The following is a 16,498-nucleotide window of genomic DNA, read 5'->3' on the forward strand; positions in this document are numbered from 1 at the left end:
TTGGCCCCAAGTTTAACGGTCAATTCACACATGCATATGCAAGTTTGATACACTCGAAACTCAGCAGCTGAATGTATGAACTAACTCCACTGAAAAATCCTCTTTTAGGTAATACAGCTCTTTTCAGACATTCACGGTCCCCGTACTTTTCAAATTAAATCTCTTAAAAACTGATGTGTCATCATTCTTTATCAGTTCCTTCATTCTCTTCCTGCCTATAGCCTCAAAATTATAGATGATTCCCCTTTGTCTTTTCTGCTAATGCTCCCACCTTTGTTTTAATCCAGGCAAAGTGTCTCATTTCCCTAAACTGCTCCATAGAAACATTCTTATTAACAAAACACAGTAATATAAGTTGAGAGTGAGCTGAAGAGGGCCAATGTAGGGAGAAGGCATCAGGATTTTGCACTTTGTCAATTATAGCACTTATTTTTCTCCAGCTGGGCATGGCTGTATTATTTTCCTCACTTGTGAAATGGGCATTGATTTTTTCTTGGCTTGAGAACAAATTGAAGGGCACTTGGTTCTTTTGAAAAATGTGTATTCAATAATTTTACTACATTAAATAACTTCAATTCAAACACAGAAGACTATTTCTATTTAGCTGCTGCTGTTGTTTGCAGTTCCACAGTGCCTCATGTTTCTCCCCCCGAGATCATTAGCTATGGAGTTGGCAGCTTGACACATGACAGACAAGAGGAGAAAGTGGAAACACAAATGCCATTTTTTTTCTTTCTGCGCTTCTGGCTCAGCATCTGAAGGAAGAGATACATTCACATCTCTAGGGCTGAGTTGGAACATCAACCCTCCCTTGGCATCCCATTACAGAGCCTGTCCTGATTCCCCCCTCCATTTCCCTTATCTGTTTGTGGGGCAGCAACAAACATGGGTAAAAATTGCCATAATATTGTGGGAAGGAGAGTGAGAAGAAAGGGTATCCTTGTGTTGCCTTCGCAACTAGCAACATTGTCTTTCAAGTGGCTCAGATAGCATAGCACATAAATGTACGGAGTGTGGTCAGCTTTGTAGGTAACATTCTCTATAATTACCAGCTCTATAGGGTTGAGGTGTTGCATCATAGCAGTGGCCTCCTTCAACTATTGGCCTCCTCCCAACATGTGTCGCATGTTGTGTGTGATGTCACATGTGTATGATGCCCCCCCCCCCAAGTTGGGTGCAACTCAGCATCTCTGTCCTATTTCCCAATGTCTGCTAGCAACAATGGCTATATTCTCCTTCCACTGCTGAAGGAAGCATTGTTCAATTGATTTCATTTTATCTTTGCTTTGGGGGATGAGTGTTCAGACCCCTGGGCTCTCACCTGTGGGGTGTCTCAGGGTTCCGTCCTCTCCCCCATGCTTTTTAATATCTATATGAAGCCGCTGGGAGAGATCATCAAGAGGTTTGGGCTGGGTGTTCATCAGTATGCAGATGACACCCAACTCTACCTCTCATATATATATATATACACTAGCCTGGGAACTTCCTCTCTGCCCAGAACATTGGAGGCTATACACCACACCCCCTCTACAGTATTTATAGGAACTCAAACACTGAGATCCTGCTCTGTTCCAGTAACAAGAAGCCGAAAGCACCAGCCTGAAGATGACGAGTGAGACCTCGTCGAAACGTCGCCTAGACACCCCAACTTTTACACGGGAAGACACCCGAGGACACCAAAACCTGCATTCCTGTACCCGTGAAAATCTACGAAAGCAAATATCTTACCTCTACGGGGAGGAAACCTTCCAGCTGACAAGAACCTACGAGAAACTAGAAGTCCGAAGAGCCACCATCTTATGTGATCTCTTGTTCCTACGCAACTGCCGAGACAACAACTTAATTCCCACATGCTTCCAACTTAAATTCCATTCTAAAACCCCAGCCACCGAAAGGACAGACACCATCCAGTAGCCAATCCATGGTGGCACCTCCGGATGCTGCACCCCCCTGCAATCCCTACACAGATCTGGCTGACACAAGCCACAAAACCACAGCTCGCCCCTATACACGAAGCCAAGCCAGAGCACAACTAAGTACAGTACAGCCATCTTCTCAGGAAAACTCTTCACAAAGTTCAAGAGGTCAAGACACAAAGACTTTAACAACTAATCCACACCTAATGACCCACCTAAGTGGTACTCAGGATATCACTCAAGAAATCACTCAAGATATCTCTCAAGTAATTAAGGAACAAAAGAAGAAAAGGCACACTAGCCTGGGAACTTCCTCTCTGCCCAGAACATTGGAGGCTATACACCACACCCCCTCTACAGTATTTATAGGAACTCAAACACTGAGATCCTGCTCTGTTCCAGTAACAAGAAGCCGAAAGCACCAGCCTGAAGATGACGAGTGAGACCTCGTCGAAACGTCGCCTAGACACCCCAACTTTTACACGGGAAGACACCCGAGGACACCAAAACCTGCATTCCTGTACCCGTGAAAATCTACGAAAGCAAATATCTTACCTCTACGGGGAGGAAACCTTCCAGCTGACAAGAACCTACGAGAAACTAGAAGTCCGAAGAGCCACCATCTTATGTGATCTCTTGTTCCTACGCAACTGCCGAGACAACAACTTAATTCCCACATGCTTCCAACTTAAATTCCATTCTAAAACCCCAGCCACCGAAAGGATCCTGAAACGAACTGAACTATCCCTAATCAGAAACGAACTACACAAGAAAAGATACCTACTAGACCAAACCAACAAAGATCTACTCACTCTTCACCTCAAACTCTGTAACAAAATCCACCCTGCACTCTGGGACAAATGCAAACAACTAGCCGTCTGGAGAGCTGAAACGGAGACCTCACATAAGACAGACACACACACCAACAAACTCCACAAACTAGAGAAACGCCAGAAGCCCAGCCACCCTCCACAGCAACCCATGAAACAAACAGTACATAACATATCAGACAGGATCCTCACCACAACTGAAACCAAAGTACTCTCCAAAGGTTTCAACTTTGCAGTCGCCCCGAGACGCATCCCCACGGAAAACATCATATGCGGAGTCGAAGCTAGCCTAACCAAAATCAACCCAGATGAAGCCAATAAAATCAGACTTGAAGTCACCAACATCCTCTGCTCCAGCAAACCACCCAGAAGCAATTTACACAAAGAAGAACAGAAAGCACTCACCAACCTGAGGAAAGACAACAACATAATCATTCTCCCAGCAGACAAAGGTAATGCCACAGTGGTGATGAACACATCGGACTACCAAGCAAAACTATCAAATCTACTCCAAGATCCTGCCTACAAACCTATAAAAACAGATCCCACCACCTACCTGGAAAAAACCACCAAATCCAAAATAAAAGCCTCTCCTATCAGTGAAGAAATCCAGCTAAGAATCATCCCCAGAGAAAAATCATCCAGATGCCCCAAACTCTACGGCCTCCCCAAGATACACAAAGAAGGAACACCACTCAGACCAATAGTCAGCTCCATAGGCTCACCTCTACAAAATCTCGCTAAATTTCTCGCCAAGCAACTTCAGCCCTATGCAGAATCCATCTCTTCACACGTACCAAACTCCTTCCAGTTCATAGAAACAATAAAGAAGCAAAACCTACATCCTAATGACCTACTTGTGAGCTTCGATGTTGTATCTCTCTTCACACAAGTGCCCATTAATGAAGCCTTGACAGCTATTCAAAACAAATACAATCCCCCCGAATACATCTTGGACCTGACCAACCACTGCCTAACCAACACGTACTTCATCCACAATGGACAAAGATACAAACAGATAGAAGGAGCACCTATGGGATCACCCCTCTCACCGGTCATCGCAAACCTGTACATGGAACACTTTGAAACCAATGCTTTAGACAAGTCAGAACACAAACCCAAACTTTGGCTCAGATATGTTGACGACACCTTTGTAATTTGGCCACACGGGAAAGAAAAACTGGATAGCTTCCTCACACATCTCAACAACTTACACCCCAAAATACAATTCACTATGGAAATAGAAGCCAACAACCAACTTCCCTTCCTTGACGTCCTAATCTACAAAAAACCTGATGGCTCCCTAGGACACACTATCTACCGGAAAAAAACACACACCAACCGCTACTTACATGCACAATCACACCACCACCCTGCACAAATAAACTCCGTAGCCAAGACTCTCATCTCCAGAACCAAACGCCTGGCTGACAAAGACCACTTGACAACTGAGTTACAGAATCTCTCAAACGTGTTAATTGCCAATGGATACCAGCAAAACAGGATTACGAAGCTAATCCAAAAGGAAACACCCCCCAAAAACCAAGACACAGAAGAAAACAATGGCATGGCCCTCCTTCCTTATATCAAGGGCACTACAGATAAAATTAGCAAAATCCTCCATAAACACAATATCAAAACAGCCTTTTGCACCAACCAAAAAATAGCCAATATCCTCAGAAACCCCAAGGATAAAATCCAGTTGGAAAACCAAGGGATCTATGAAATACCCTGCAAAGTCTGCCCAGCCACGTACATTGGACAAACAAACAGACGAATAAATGCACGTATCGCAGAACACAAGAATGCCGTCAAAAAAGAAGAAAAAACTTCCTCTCTTTTCCAACACATGAAAGAAACAGGACACGAAATTAATTTTGCAGATTCCAAATTGCTCTTTAACACGGAACATCACCACAAGAGAATAATCATGGAAGCCATCGAGATAGAGAAACACCCTCACAACATGAACAAGCGTGACGACACATCCCGCTTGCCAGACATCTGGAAATTAGCCCTCCCCACAAAAACTGACACCAGATCCAGAGGCACACAGAACGCCAACACCAATCAACCACACCAGACCCAAACCCAGACCCTCTCCACAGATGAATTACAGACACCATCCAGTAGCCAATCCATGGTGGCACCTCCGGATGCTGCACCCCCCTGCAATCCCTACACAGATCTGGCTGACACAAGCCACAAAACCACAGCTCGCCCCTATACACGAAGCCAAGCCAGAGCACAACTAAATACAGTACAGCCATCTTCTCAGGAAAACTCTTCACAAAGTTCAAGAGGTCAAGACACAAAGACTTTAACAACTAATCCACACCTAATGACCCACCTAAGTGGTACTCAGGATATCACTCAAGAAATCACTCAAGATATCTCTCAAGTAATTAAGGAACAAAAGAAGAAAAGGCACACTAGCCTGGGAACTTCCTCTCTGCCCAGAACATTGGAGGCTATACACCACACCCCCTCTACAGTATTTATAGGAACTCAAACACTGAGATCCGGCTCTGTTCCAGTAACAAGAAGCCGAAAGCACCAGCCTGAAGATGACGAGTGAGACCTCGTCGAAACGTCGCCTAGACACCCCAACTTTTACACGGGAAGACACCCGAGGACACCAAAACCTGCATTCCTGTACCCGTGAAAATCTACGAAAGCATATATATATATATATATATATATGCAGGTTTTGGTGTCCTCGGGTGTCTTCCCGTGTAAAAGTTGGGGTGTCTAGGCGACGTTTCGACGAGGTCTCACTCGTCATCTTCAGGCTGGTGCTTTCGGCTTCTTGTTACTGGAACAGAGCCAGTAACAAGAAGCCGAAAGCACCAGCCTGAAGATGACGAGTGAGACCTCGTCGAAACGTCGCCTAGACACCCCAACTTTTACACGGGAAGACACCCGAGGACACCAAAACCTGCATTCCTGTACCCGTGAAAATCTACGAAAGCATATATATATATATATACACACACAGTTTAAAGATTACATAAAAAAGAAATAAAGAAAATACAAAAAAGGAAAAAAATAAACATTAGAATACAATACATCACAAAGACAAAAACACTACACAAAACATTAAATTAACAAAACAAACAAAACAATTAAAAACACCTCTGATAATTTCATAATCATATCTTTCATTCCCTTGTTTCAGTGACCTCCTCCCTCCTCCCATTTTTGTATTCCACTTCAAATAACTGTTTCAGCAATTCCTTTCCATCTTCCTCTGTTTCCTGTCCTGTAATTTATATTAACATGTTCTATCCTTATTTTTTCCCTTTAATACATTAACAATCTATCTGTACCTAGTTCCTTTCTCTCTTTTAAATCAGAACCAGTGAAGGCAGTGAATGTCCTGTGTGAGTGTCTGGAGGCAGTTGGAGAATGGATGGCGGCTAACAGATTGAGGTTGAATCCTGAGAAGATAGAAGTACTGTTTGAGGGGGATAGGGGGCGGGCGGGTGTGGGGGACTCCCTGGTCCTGAATGGGGTAACTGTGCCCCTGAAGGACCAGGTGCGCAGCCTGGGAGTCATTTTGGACTCACAGCAGTCCATGGAGGTGCAGGTTAATTCTGTGTCCAGGGCGGCTGTCTACCAGCTCCACCTGGTACGCAGGCTGAGACCTTACCTGCCCGCGGACAGTCTTGCCAGAATGGTGCATGCTCTAGTTATCTCCCGCTTGGACTACTGCAATGTGCTCTACGTGGGGCTACCTTTGAAGGTGACCTGGAAACTGCAATTAATCCAGAATTTGGCAGCTAGACTGGTGACTGGGAGTGGCCACTGGGACCACATAACACAGGTCCTGAGAGATTTGCATTGGCTCCCAGTATGTTTCCGAGCACAATTTCTTTCTACATTAATCTACTTAAGGTAGCTTACAACTTTTTTAAAAAAAAGTCAGTCTGCATCCTGTAATAATAAAAAATTTAACATTTCAAGAATCCATTTCATACACTCATGGCTCTCTGCTGTACAGTGGTTAGACTAGCATTATTTCACACACACTTTGTAAATCTGCCAGAAGTAATGTGACTTCCTTTCCCTGTACAAGTGTTTAATGTCAGAACTGTGATGCACTTGCTTATTTATTTGAATTTATAGCTCATCCTACCCCTGAAGTAGGGCAAGAGAACAGGGCTCCTGTGTCTTTAATTTGTACACACTAACCTGGGAGGGGTAGCTAATGCCACACAATACAGAATCAGGATTCAAGATGACCTTAACAGATTGGAGAACTGTGCCGAAATGAAGAAAATGAATTTGAACGGAGACAGATGTCTCCGTTCAGCAGGAAGAACTAGCTGAGCAAATATAAAGTGGGGGGGGGACACCTGGTTTCCCAGTAGCACATGTGAAATGGGATCTAAGGGTCTTAGTAGACCACAATCTTAACATGAGTCAACAGTGTGATACAGCAGCAAGAAAAGCTAATGCTAGGTTGTATCAACAGAAGTATTGCGTCCTGTTCAAGGGAAGTAATGGTACCACTCTATTCTGCCTTGGTCAGACCACACCTGGAGTACTGTGTCCAGTTCAGGGCACCACAATTTAAGAAGGATACTGACAAGCTGGAATGTGTGCAGAGGAGGGCAGCCAAGATGATTGAGGATCTGAACAGTCTTATGAGGAACGGTTGTGGAAGTTGGGTATGTTTAGCTTGGAAAAAGAGGAGACTGAGAAGAGATAAAGTCATCTTCATATATCTAAAGGGTTGTCACATGGAAGGTAGAACAAGCTTGTTTTCTCTTGCTCTAGAGGGTAGGACACAATCCAATGGATTCAAGTTACAAGAAAGGAGATTCTGACTAAACATGAGAAAGAAATTTCTGATGGTAAGAGCTATTTGACCACCCCTTGGGAGGTGGTGGTCTCTCCTTCCTTGGGTTTTTTTATTTTTAATAATATTTATTCAGAGTTTAAAAGTTACAAAAAGAAAAAAGAACAATACAAAATACAAAAAAAGAGTACAACAGCAACAGAAAAGAAAAAAATATATAAAAATACATTCACTTAAAAAAGAAAAAGAACAGATTAAACCTTTACATAACTTTCTTCCTTTACTTATTTCCTTGACCTCCTCACACCTCCCAATTTTGTATTCTAGTTCAAATCGTTATTTCAGCAAATCCTTCCAACCTTGTTTTCATTTAAGTAATTTCATTTAATTTAATATATTATAATTTACCGTCCTCTCTTTCGTCAATTTCATCAACTCATTTTTACTTAATCCTTTATATCATTTCTACCAAAACCACCTAATTTTCTTTTTCCAACATCTTTCTAACAGTCCTTAATTTTACAATATTTTTGAAGATATACTTTATTTTTTTCCAATCTTCTTCCACCGACTCTTCTCCTTGTTCCCGGATTCTGCCAGTCATCTCAGCCAATTCCATATAGTCCATCACTTTCGTCTGCCATTCTTCTTGGGTGGGTAATTCTTGTGTCTTCCCTTCCTTGGGTTTTTTAAAGCAGAAGTTGGATGGCCATCTGTCATGGATGCTTTAGTTGAGATTCCTGCATAGCAGGGGGTTGAAATAGATGACTCTCAGCTCAAGGTCCCTTCCAACTCTACAATTCTATGATTCTAAGATAGTATCAATAAAACATCAGCAAACAATAAAACAAATAGAGAGATAGTTTCACACAGACCTGAAGTATCACTATACAACATAAGAGCTGGTCTATTGCGAGACATTTCCACTTGAATGTTGAAATCATGGTAGTATGAATGCCACTAGTGACCCCTTACCTCTAGCCTACTACATTCATAACATGTGAAAAGACTCTGTTTTCTGGCTTAAGTTCCATTGCTTCACAGGAAAAAAGTGCTTCGCTTCTCTTGCACCCAGCTTTTGTGGAGGATTAAGTACCTGGGATGTTGTAGTTGGTTTTGAAAATGGTTTCTTGAAAGGATTACACAGTGCTTTAAGATGACTTTACAGGGTATACTTGTTCTTTGCTCTTTTGACTCTTGATTGTCGTTTGTGAGCATTGAAGGGCTGACTTCATCTGTAACACCTCTGAGCAGTTCTGCTCTAATACAACATGCTAACCACATTTTTTGTTGAGTTGTACTTCTGTGGTGAAATGTTTTTAACTCACTGAGCTGAAAGATAAAGGGCATCTACCTTTCCATTTCATAAAACATACTAGCGCCTTAATCCTGTCATTTTTAAAAGGTCAGTGTTACAGTTGTGATACTGGGCAGGGGCGATGAAGCCTAGCATTCCGGTTCTGAGCTCCCCCCCCCAATTAAAACTCACTAATTAAAGCACTGTTTCCCTCCTAATTAAAATAGTTTCAGAAACAGATTTTGCTGTATTCTTTCATCCATAGGTTTTCATCGTGGATGCTGTACGTCATTAGATAACAAATCCTCTCTGTCTAGATATGGATCATGAGGAAACATGTTTTTGAAATCTCTGTTCATCTCACAATGACATTTGCAATGACACTTTTTGAACATATAACTGCAAAAAAACTTGCCTTTGTTTAAGATTATTTCAGATATGATATTCCTATGTCAATAACTGTCAATAAACTGGGGACTTTATCCTTCAGTATAAAACCTTGGGTGACCCCAAATCATGCAGGACCAGATTCAACTAAATAGTTGCTCCAATCAGAGGCAGCACGGCATGTCCTGCAAGTGCAATAGGGCTCTCACTGCAGCCCACCTAATTGGCTCTGGGGGTCAGGAAAACCCTCCAGACAATGCATATAACTATGTTCTGATCCTCACATTAATCGTGGAGGTGTGGATCAGTTAAGTTATGATCAGAATTCACAGAGGTCTGATTTCCTAAGCATCCCTAAGGAAGAGAAAAATGGAATGTCTATTTGTTAAGGAGTTCCATGTAGAAGACACCATGATGGAAAGAGACCTACTTCATGCTCATTGAAAAAGTTTTGTTAGGAGACCACAAAATACTTTTTTGGCATCACAGTACTTATGGGAGCCATCAGTAAAAATAATAAGAAATTTTCAAAAATGGACAAATATGGAAGGCTTTGAAGAGTCACAGGAAACATTTTGGCATTACAGTATCATAGCAGTGACCCATGGAAACAGTATTTTTGTTGTAGTAGTAGTAGTAATTTTTTGATGACTATGAGTAATGAAAGCCATGGTGATGAGTAATGAGTTCCATTTCTTGCCAAACCACAGATCTCACTGTGTGACCTTGAACCAGTCGTGAGAATAAGAAAACAACCATATATTTGGGTCGGTGTGTGGGGGACACACAATGACTTTCCAGATGCTGTTGGACCCCAATTCCCTTACATCTCATCCACCATGGACAATCCTCATAGATGATGGGAATTGTAGTCTAATATCTGAAGGGTCATCAGTGTTGTTTATACAGTTCCCAGTTCCCTGGCAAAAAGCAGAGGGTGCACATGAAATAATATTTTGTGAGCGGCCCCACTGAGACTCATTGGCATCATTGTGGCTTAACTGGTTTTCACAGAAGGAACCTAGACACTGTGCAAGTTGTACCAAGGAGTAAGGACAAGATGGTGAAAATGGGACAAAATGATGCATGGGGCCCTGCTGCCTCTTCCTAGAACAGGCATAGGCAAACTCGACCCTCCAGATGTTTTGGAACTACAACTCCCATCATCCCTAGCTTACAGGATCAGTGGTCAGGGATGATGGGAGCTGTAGTCAAGAGTGGATTTCATGCTCTTTATTCAGCTCATAGTGGTGAGGAGGAATAAAAGTTTCCCCCAAATACCTGCTTTATATACATTATTTACACAACGGGCTGCACGTGATTGGCTAATTCCGGGATTCTCCCGTAGGCCAATCAGGTTGTGGATTCATTTCCACCTCGAGCTGGATTGGGTGGCTCCTGTGGACCAGTCATACTGCTGCATTGTTCTAGGACCACTCAGACTGCTGCATTCTGAATCCTATTGTTCTAGGACCAATCAGACTGCTGCATTTTGGATCCTATTCAACTCAGTACATAACACTGTCCTGGAAGGACAGTGTGGAAGCTCACCCTATGGAGACACAATGGGTCTGAAGCTCTCCCCATTCTCTTTCATCTCCAACCCCCACCTCTTAATTGACAAGGGGATAGGTATAATACCCAGAGACATAGGGCAGAGTGGAACTGTGCCCTCTGAGGCTGTGGGGTTTGCAGCTGGTGGTGGACCCCGTCAATTACTTTCTCTTTTCACACATTTGCATTCACGAGTCCTTAAGTACAGAACATCCTCTCTTTAGCCACAACTCTCACTAAATATAAATGTAACATTTCCAAGACATCTTATTAAGCAAATAAATAGGTTCTGAGCTTATGAGCGCTTCTCCTCCCCTTGCTCTAATGGAGAGGAACAGCTGGATTTCCCAATTACACATATAGCAGCACTGGAATTTCAAACACCTTTAATAGAGACAAAACAAAAGAAAGAGGGGGATGCATAAGCCCCCCCCCCGAGCCCCAAAGGCACACAGTGACAAATTCCACAAGCCATCGCCAGTTACCCTGAATGTTTTTTGTGCTACTTTTTCAGCCAGCTACTTTTAAAGTACAAACTTTCCAAATGCTTGTTGCTAATTAATGAGATTAAGCTGTCCTTTGGCACATTGTTTTATACTATTCCCACTGGCAAAACTTTCATTTTAATAATTGTTTACGTGTTTGCTCCCCCCCCCCCCCATTTTATCTATATGCAGGCTAAGTCTGAAAATGTTTTCTTTTTATCTGTATTCACTTAAGGAAACTTCTCTCCCTCCTCCCCACTCCCAGCAAATAATGCAAATGAGTTAAGAGTTTGCAAATAAAACTTTTGTAGTTATCAAATAATGTTTTGGGCCTCGGGGAGTTCATATAGAAAATGTCATTTGCTTATTTTCTGTGCATTAGATTTAAATGGGCCATTTACATTTAATGCTCAGTGTAACATCTGGAAACTTGTCACTGGAGATACATGACACGAGAAACGCGAAATATTGATCTAACCCAACATGGCAGCTCTTAAGGCAGATTTGCATCTGGTTTCCTACAGTGACTAGCCACATGCTTCTGGGAAGCTTGTAACAACAAACCTATGGTTACGTGAAACATACTCAATAAACACACAAGACATAACCGGCTGTACTTTTGAATAAATAAGGTATAATATTCATTGTGTCAAATTGTAGATTTCAACGGAAATTTCATAAAGTTCAATGAAAGGATTCTGTGGAACTGCAACAACCCTTCATGTGGATTATTGGACTCTATGAACAGACAGGTGGAAGAGATACTTATACATGTATGGAGCTTATGCATGAACTGACTAGAGAATGAACTGATCCACTGGGTCTTCTGCTTTTTTTCATTGAACTTGATGAGACTTCCGTTGAAATCTACAATTTGACACAATGAATATTATACCTTATTTATTCAAAAGTACAGCCGGTTATGTCTTGTGTGTTTATTGAGTAGATTACATTCTAGCCATATAAAAGCTTGCAGTTTTTACACATGCACAGGTGCAGATCTCTATTCAGGTAAACAGGAGGCATTATCACAGTTCCAGACCTATCCCAACCAGCCGGAAGCACTCACAACATCCTTTTTTTAAAGATGTGGTGAGAAAACCTGTCCTGATAATTCCAGTCCTGCACCTATGAACCAGCTGCAAGGGTAACTTAATTTTAGAAACGCATTTCACTTCACGTTGTGCCCAAAATGGCTTCTGTGTTTTATTTCCACACTCCATCAGTGAATGTGGAAAATGCATTTAAAATTATCAAAGGGGAAGGGGGAAATATGGTGACATTTTCATGGGTTCCTTGCAGGGTCTTGCTGCACCTAATTTACTTTAAAGGTAACAGTCTTTACAGCTAAATCAATGGCCGTTCCTGCATTTGCTGGTCCTCAGTAATTGTACAGGTTTCCAGACCCCTTGCTTCTTGAGTTGTTTATCATTATTATTATTATTATTATTATTACTCAGTCCAACTATATTACCAACTGTAAGGTCCGTATAGTAAAAGCTATGGTTTTCCCAGTAGTGATGTATGGAAGTGAAAGCTGGACCATAAAGAAGGCTGATCGCTGAAGAATTGATGCTTTTGAATTATGGTGCTGGAGGAGACTCTTGAGAGTCCCATGAACTGCAAGAAGATCAAACCTATCCATGCTTAAGGAAATCAGCCCTGAGTGCTCACTGGAAAGACAGATCGTGAAGCTGAGGCTCCAGTACTTTGGCCACCTCGTGAGAAGAGAAGCCTCCCTGGAAAAGACCCTGATGTTGGGAAAGATGGAGGGCACAAGGAGAAGGGGAAGACAGAGGACAAGATGGTTGGATAGTGTTCTCGAAGCTACCAGCATGAGTTTGACCAAACTGCGGGAGTCAGTGGAAAACAGAAGTGCCTGACGTGCTCTGGTCCATGGAGTCACAAAGAGTCGGACACGACTAACGACTAAACAACAACAACATATTATAACCCTCCCACAAAATAGTATCTGGCCCAAAGAAGGAAGAGTTAATCCTTTGGACTTTATGCAACCTCTATAAATCTCAGGGTCATGGGTTTGAGGCTCATGTTGGGTGAAAGATTCCTGCATTGGACTGGATAACCCTCATCCCTTCCAACTCTACAATTCCATGATTCTATAGCAAAAGCAAATATATTTCTGTAGGGATCAGTAACCCAACACTTGCTACTGTTTTACTGAATGTCGGTGGGGAAAATGTTTTATTGATCACCATCTACCGCTCAAGAGAACTGTCTGAGAGAGCATATGGTGTTCTTGCATTACTAAAACTAAGCAGGTCTCAAACCGGGCAGTGCCTGGATTGGAGGCTGCCTGGGGATCCATTTGAGCTTCTCTGAATCACCCCATGGAAAGAGTGCAATGAAAGTGCAATAAATACCCCCAATGAAATGCATTTTTTAAAAAAATCTAAGCACAGGAAAGATGAGTGTCTTTTACCAAGGGGAGGTCTTCATTTGAATTTGTCCGTGCTTTACTGCTTCTGTCAAAGTTAAAGAATACCAAATGCTATTGAAACCCACGAATTGCCATTGATTCAGCACAGAGTTAAATCACATGTGGATGTTGTAAAGTGTGCAGGCAGTGTGTTGTGGCATAATAAGGTGGTAGCAGTAACTCCCTTTTGCCAGCTGCTCTGAGTCTCATGTGTCCAATAGCTTGAGAATACTTGGAGATATAAGCCATGTGATTTCCGAAAGCAAATTCCCTTTCTCTGTCTTTATTTCAGTGTGTGTGTGTGTGTGTGTGTGTGTGTGTGCGTGTGTGCGACCATACTTAATTAGACTTTGGGGTGTAAATCAAGGGTGATAATAGTCCTGTTGACTCAAAATTAAAGGGTTTTCCTTTTATTGCCTGCACTAGATCAAAGCTACTATGCGCTTTTTCGCCCTTTAAAAATATATATAGTTGACCTCACCTCTCTTGAATGCAGAAACTCACATCACAACGAAGCAGTTTGCCTCAGATAGAACATGGCACTTTTCTGCTTCCTCCATCCCTTTAATTAGGGTATTCTGAGCTAGGAATAGTTTTGATAAAAAAAAAAAAAAGAATTCATCAACTTGTGATGAAGTAAAAAATAATTAATCAGTTTAAATCAATATTCTAAAATTGCATTTTAGGACATCTGAACTAGAAATAAAAATCACCCCACAAACACAGACGGTGGAATGGATCCCTAGGTTATTTTGCTCAACCCCCCAAATTTTTTCCCCCCATGGCTTTCTCATAGTTCCTTCATTGTCTTGCTTGAGGAGGAATCTCCACCTGCTTTTGAAATTCACATTAAGCAAGATCTAGTGACAACCTAGGGATTTGCAGAATCCACCCCCCAAGGAATCTGCTAGCTTTACTTAAAATAATTTGGATTTCCTAGCAAATCCTCAATTTTTTCACCTAAGGTACACCCAAATTCATGACAATTTAGTGACCTGTCTATATCAAGAACCAGCTAACCGGGTCTCCATTCCACTTCATTCTCATATTTGACCTTTGTTGCTGTTACAAAAGAAAAGAAAAGAATGTAGAATGCATATATTTGCAAGAAATGGCTTTAAGCTATGGGCCAGAGTGGACACAATGCAGGATCCCCATGATTTAGATTAAATAAAAAATGTGTTAATTAAACACACACACCCCCAATGACTGCTTGGACTGAGGAAGGGCTGTGGCTCACTGGCTGAGCATCCATTTTGCATACAAATTATTCCAGATTCCTGGCACTTTCAGGTACAGTGGTTGGGCAGTCAGTATGGACAATACTGAGCTAGATGAAGGGTTCATCAACAGAAGGTTATTCTAAAGCAGCAATGCTGCAGCAAGCAAAGGCTCTAACAGCTCAGACAGCTGCTAGTGGCTGTAAAGCCAGACAGGATGTGTGTGACTGCTGCCACGGAAACGAAGGGGCAGTCCATCCTTATTGAGCACAGGATATGAGCTCAGTGTGTGTCATATGACCTGTACAGGATGTACATGGGTGGAGTTTGGAGTTTCTCTCTGTTTGTTGAAGAGAGCAGACATCTTTGACTGTATGACTGCTAAAGACAGGAATAAAGCATGTAGTTACATTTCTGTCTGAGTCTCATTCCCCTCCCTGGGGATATGCGAGGAGGAGGAGGAGGAGAAGCAGTTGGTGTGTTTTTCTCACAGCCTGAGGAAAATCGCCGGAACGGACCTCGTGTGTTTCTTTCTGCCGGGAGTCGCCGGAGGGAGGTCAAAGGAATTCAGCCGGTGCCTGCTGATAGGCACATACCTCTGACCGAGCCTGAATTCTAACAGTGGTAGCAAGAGCCAGATGGTTTCTTTGATCCATGGAAGTCTGCAGAAAGAGTGGCAGAGCTGCTGATTTCATTGCTCCATGGAGGCCTGAGGTGAGAAAGCTGATTCTCTGCAGCCTGAACCTGACCAGAACAAGCTGAAAGCCAAGCTACGGAGCCCAGGTATGAGATTTTCGGGCTTAGAAGTGTGCATGCAGATTGATTCATTCTCTGCTTCGAGGGAGCCGCGTTTGGGAAAAACAGCTCCGAGAGAGGAGAACTCTGCATTCCAAACATTCCTGTGGTTTTCCTGTCCAAGGAAAAGGAATGCAGTTGCTTAGCAACACAGGCCAGTTTCAAGATAAGGGCTGGAAGTCAGACAAAAACAGCTCGTGTTTTTGACTAGGCCCTTAGAAAGGAACTCTTGAAAGCGACTTTGCAAGCAGCAAGTGTTATAGCTGCCAGGTGCACAGAGTGTAAACAAGCCAGCTATTGGATTTTAGAGGCTTGTGTTTGAGAGTCAGTGCAAGGACTCAAAATGGATGCTAAGAAGGGGGGAGCCCTGCCTTCTCCGCCCCTTTTGACCAGTGACAATTATGCATCTTGGTCTATTAAGATGAAGGCCCTGCTGCAGAATCAGAGACTGTTTGGGGTGATTGAGAACCCCATCCCTCCTGCACCAACGCGTGCTTGGGAGTCACAGGATGTGAAGGCCAGAACTGCTATAATTCTGTGCGTGTCAGACTCTGAGCTTATTCATATACAAGATTTACAGCACGCGAAAGATGTTTGGGACACGCTGAGAAGGACACATCAGAGAGATGCAGGTTCTTCAGCGTTGCTGTATTTTGAGAAACTGACCAACCTGAGGCTTGCGCCTGATGGAGATGTTCAAGCGCACCTGACGGAAATGAAATTTCTGCGTCAACAGATGGTGGAACGTAATTTCCGTCTGCAGGACGAAG

At 42.6% G+C, this 16,498-nt stretch overlaps 1 protein-coding gene across 1 annotated transcript; it reads left to right on the forward strand.

The window, feature by feature from the left end:
• The first annotated feature begins 1,546 nt into the window (after window positions 1–1,546).
• Window positions 1,547–5,443, forward strand: LOC309347779 (uncharacterized protein). Its single transcript, XM_081872556.1, has 2 exons — window positions 1,547–1,779; window positions 2,336–5,443. Exon 2 carries the CDS (start codon window positions 2,349–2,351, stop codon window positions 5,322–5,324), a length of 2,976 nt encoding a protein of 991 aa, XP_081728682.1. The 5' UTR covers window positions 1,547–1,779; window positions 2,336–2,348; the 3' UTR covers window positions 5,325–5,443.
• The last annotated feature ends 11,055 nt before the right edge of the window (window positions 5,444–16,498 follow it).

Source organism: Podarcis erhardii (assembly GCF_964252035.2).
Source record: "Podarcis erhardii genome assembly, chromosome: 8".
Lineage (NCBI taxonomy): Eukaryota > Metazoa > Chordata > Lepidosauria > Squamata > Lacertidae > Podarcis > Podarcis erhardii.

Excerpts from the sequence above, each read along its gene's own strand:
- LOC309347779 (XM_081872556.1), top strand. The coding sequence starts at position 2,349 with ATGACGAGTGAGACCTCGTCGAAACGTCGCCTAGACACCCCAACTTTT.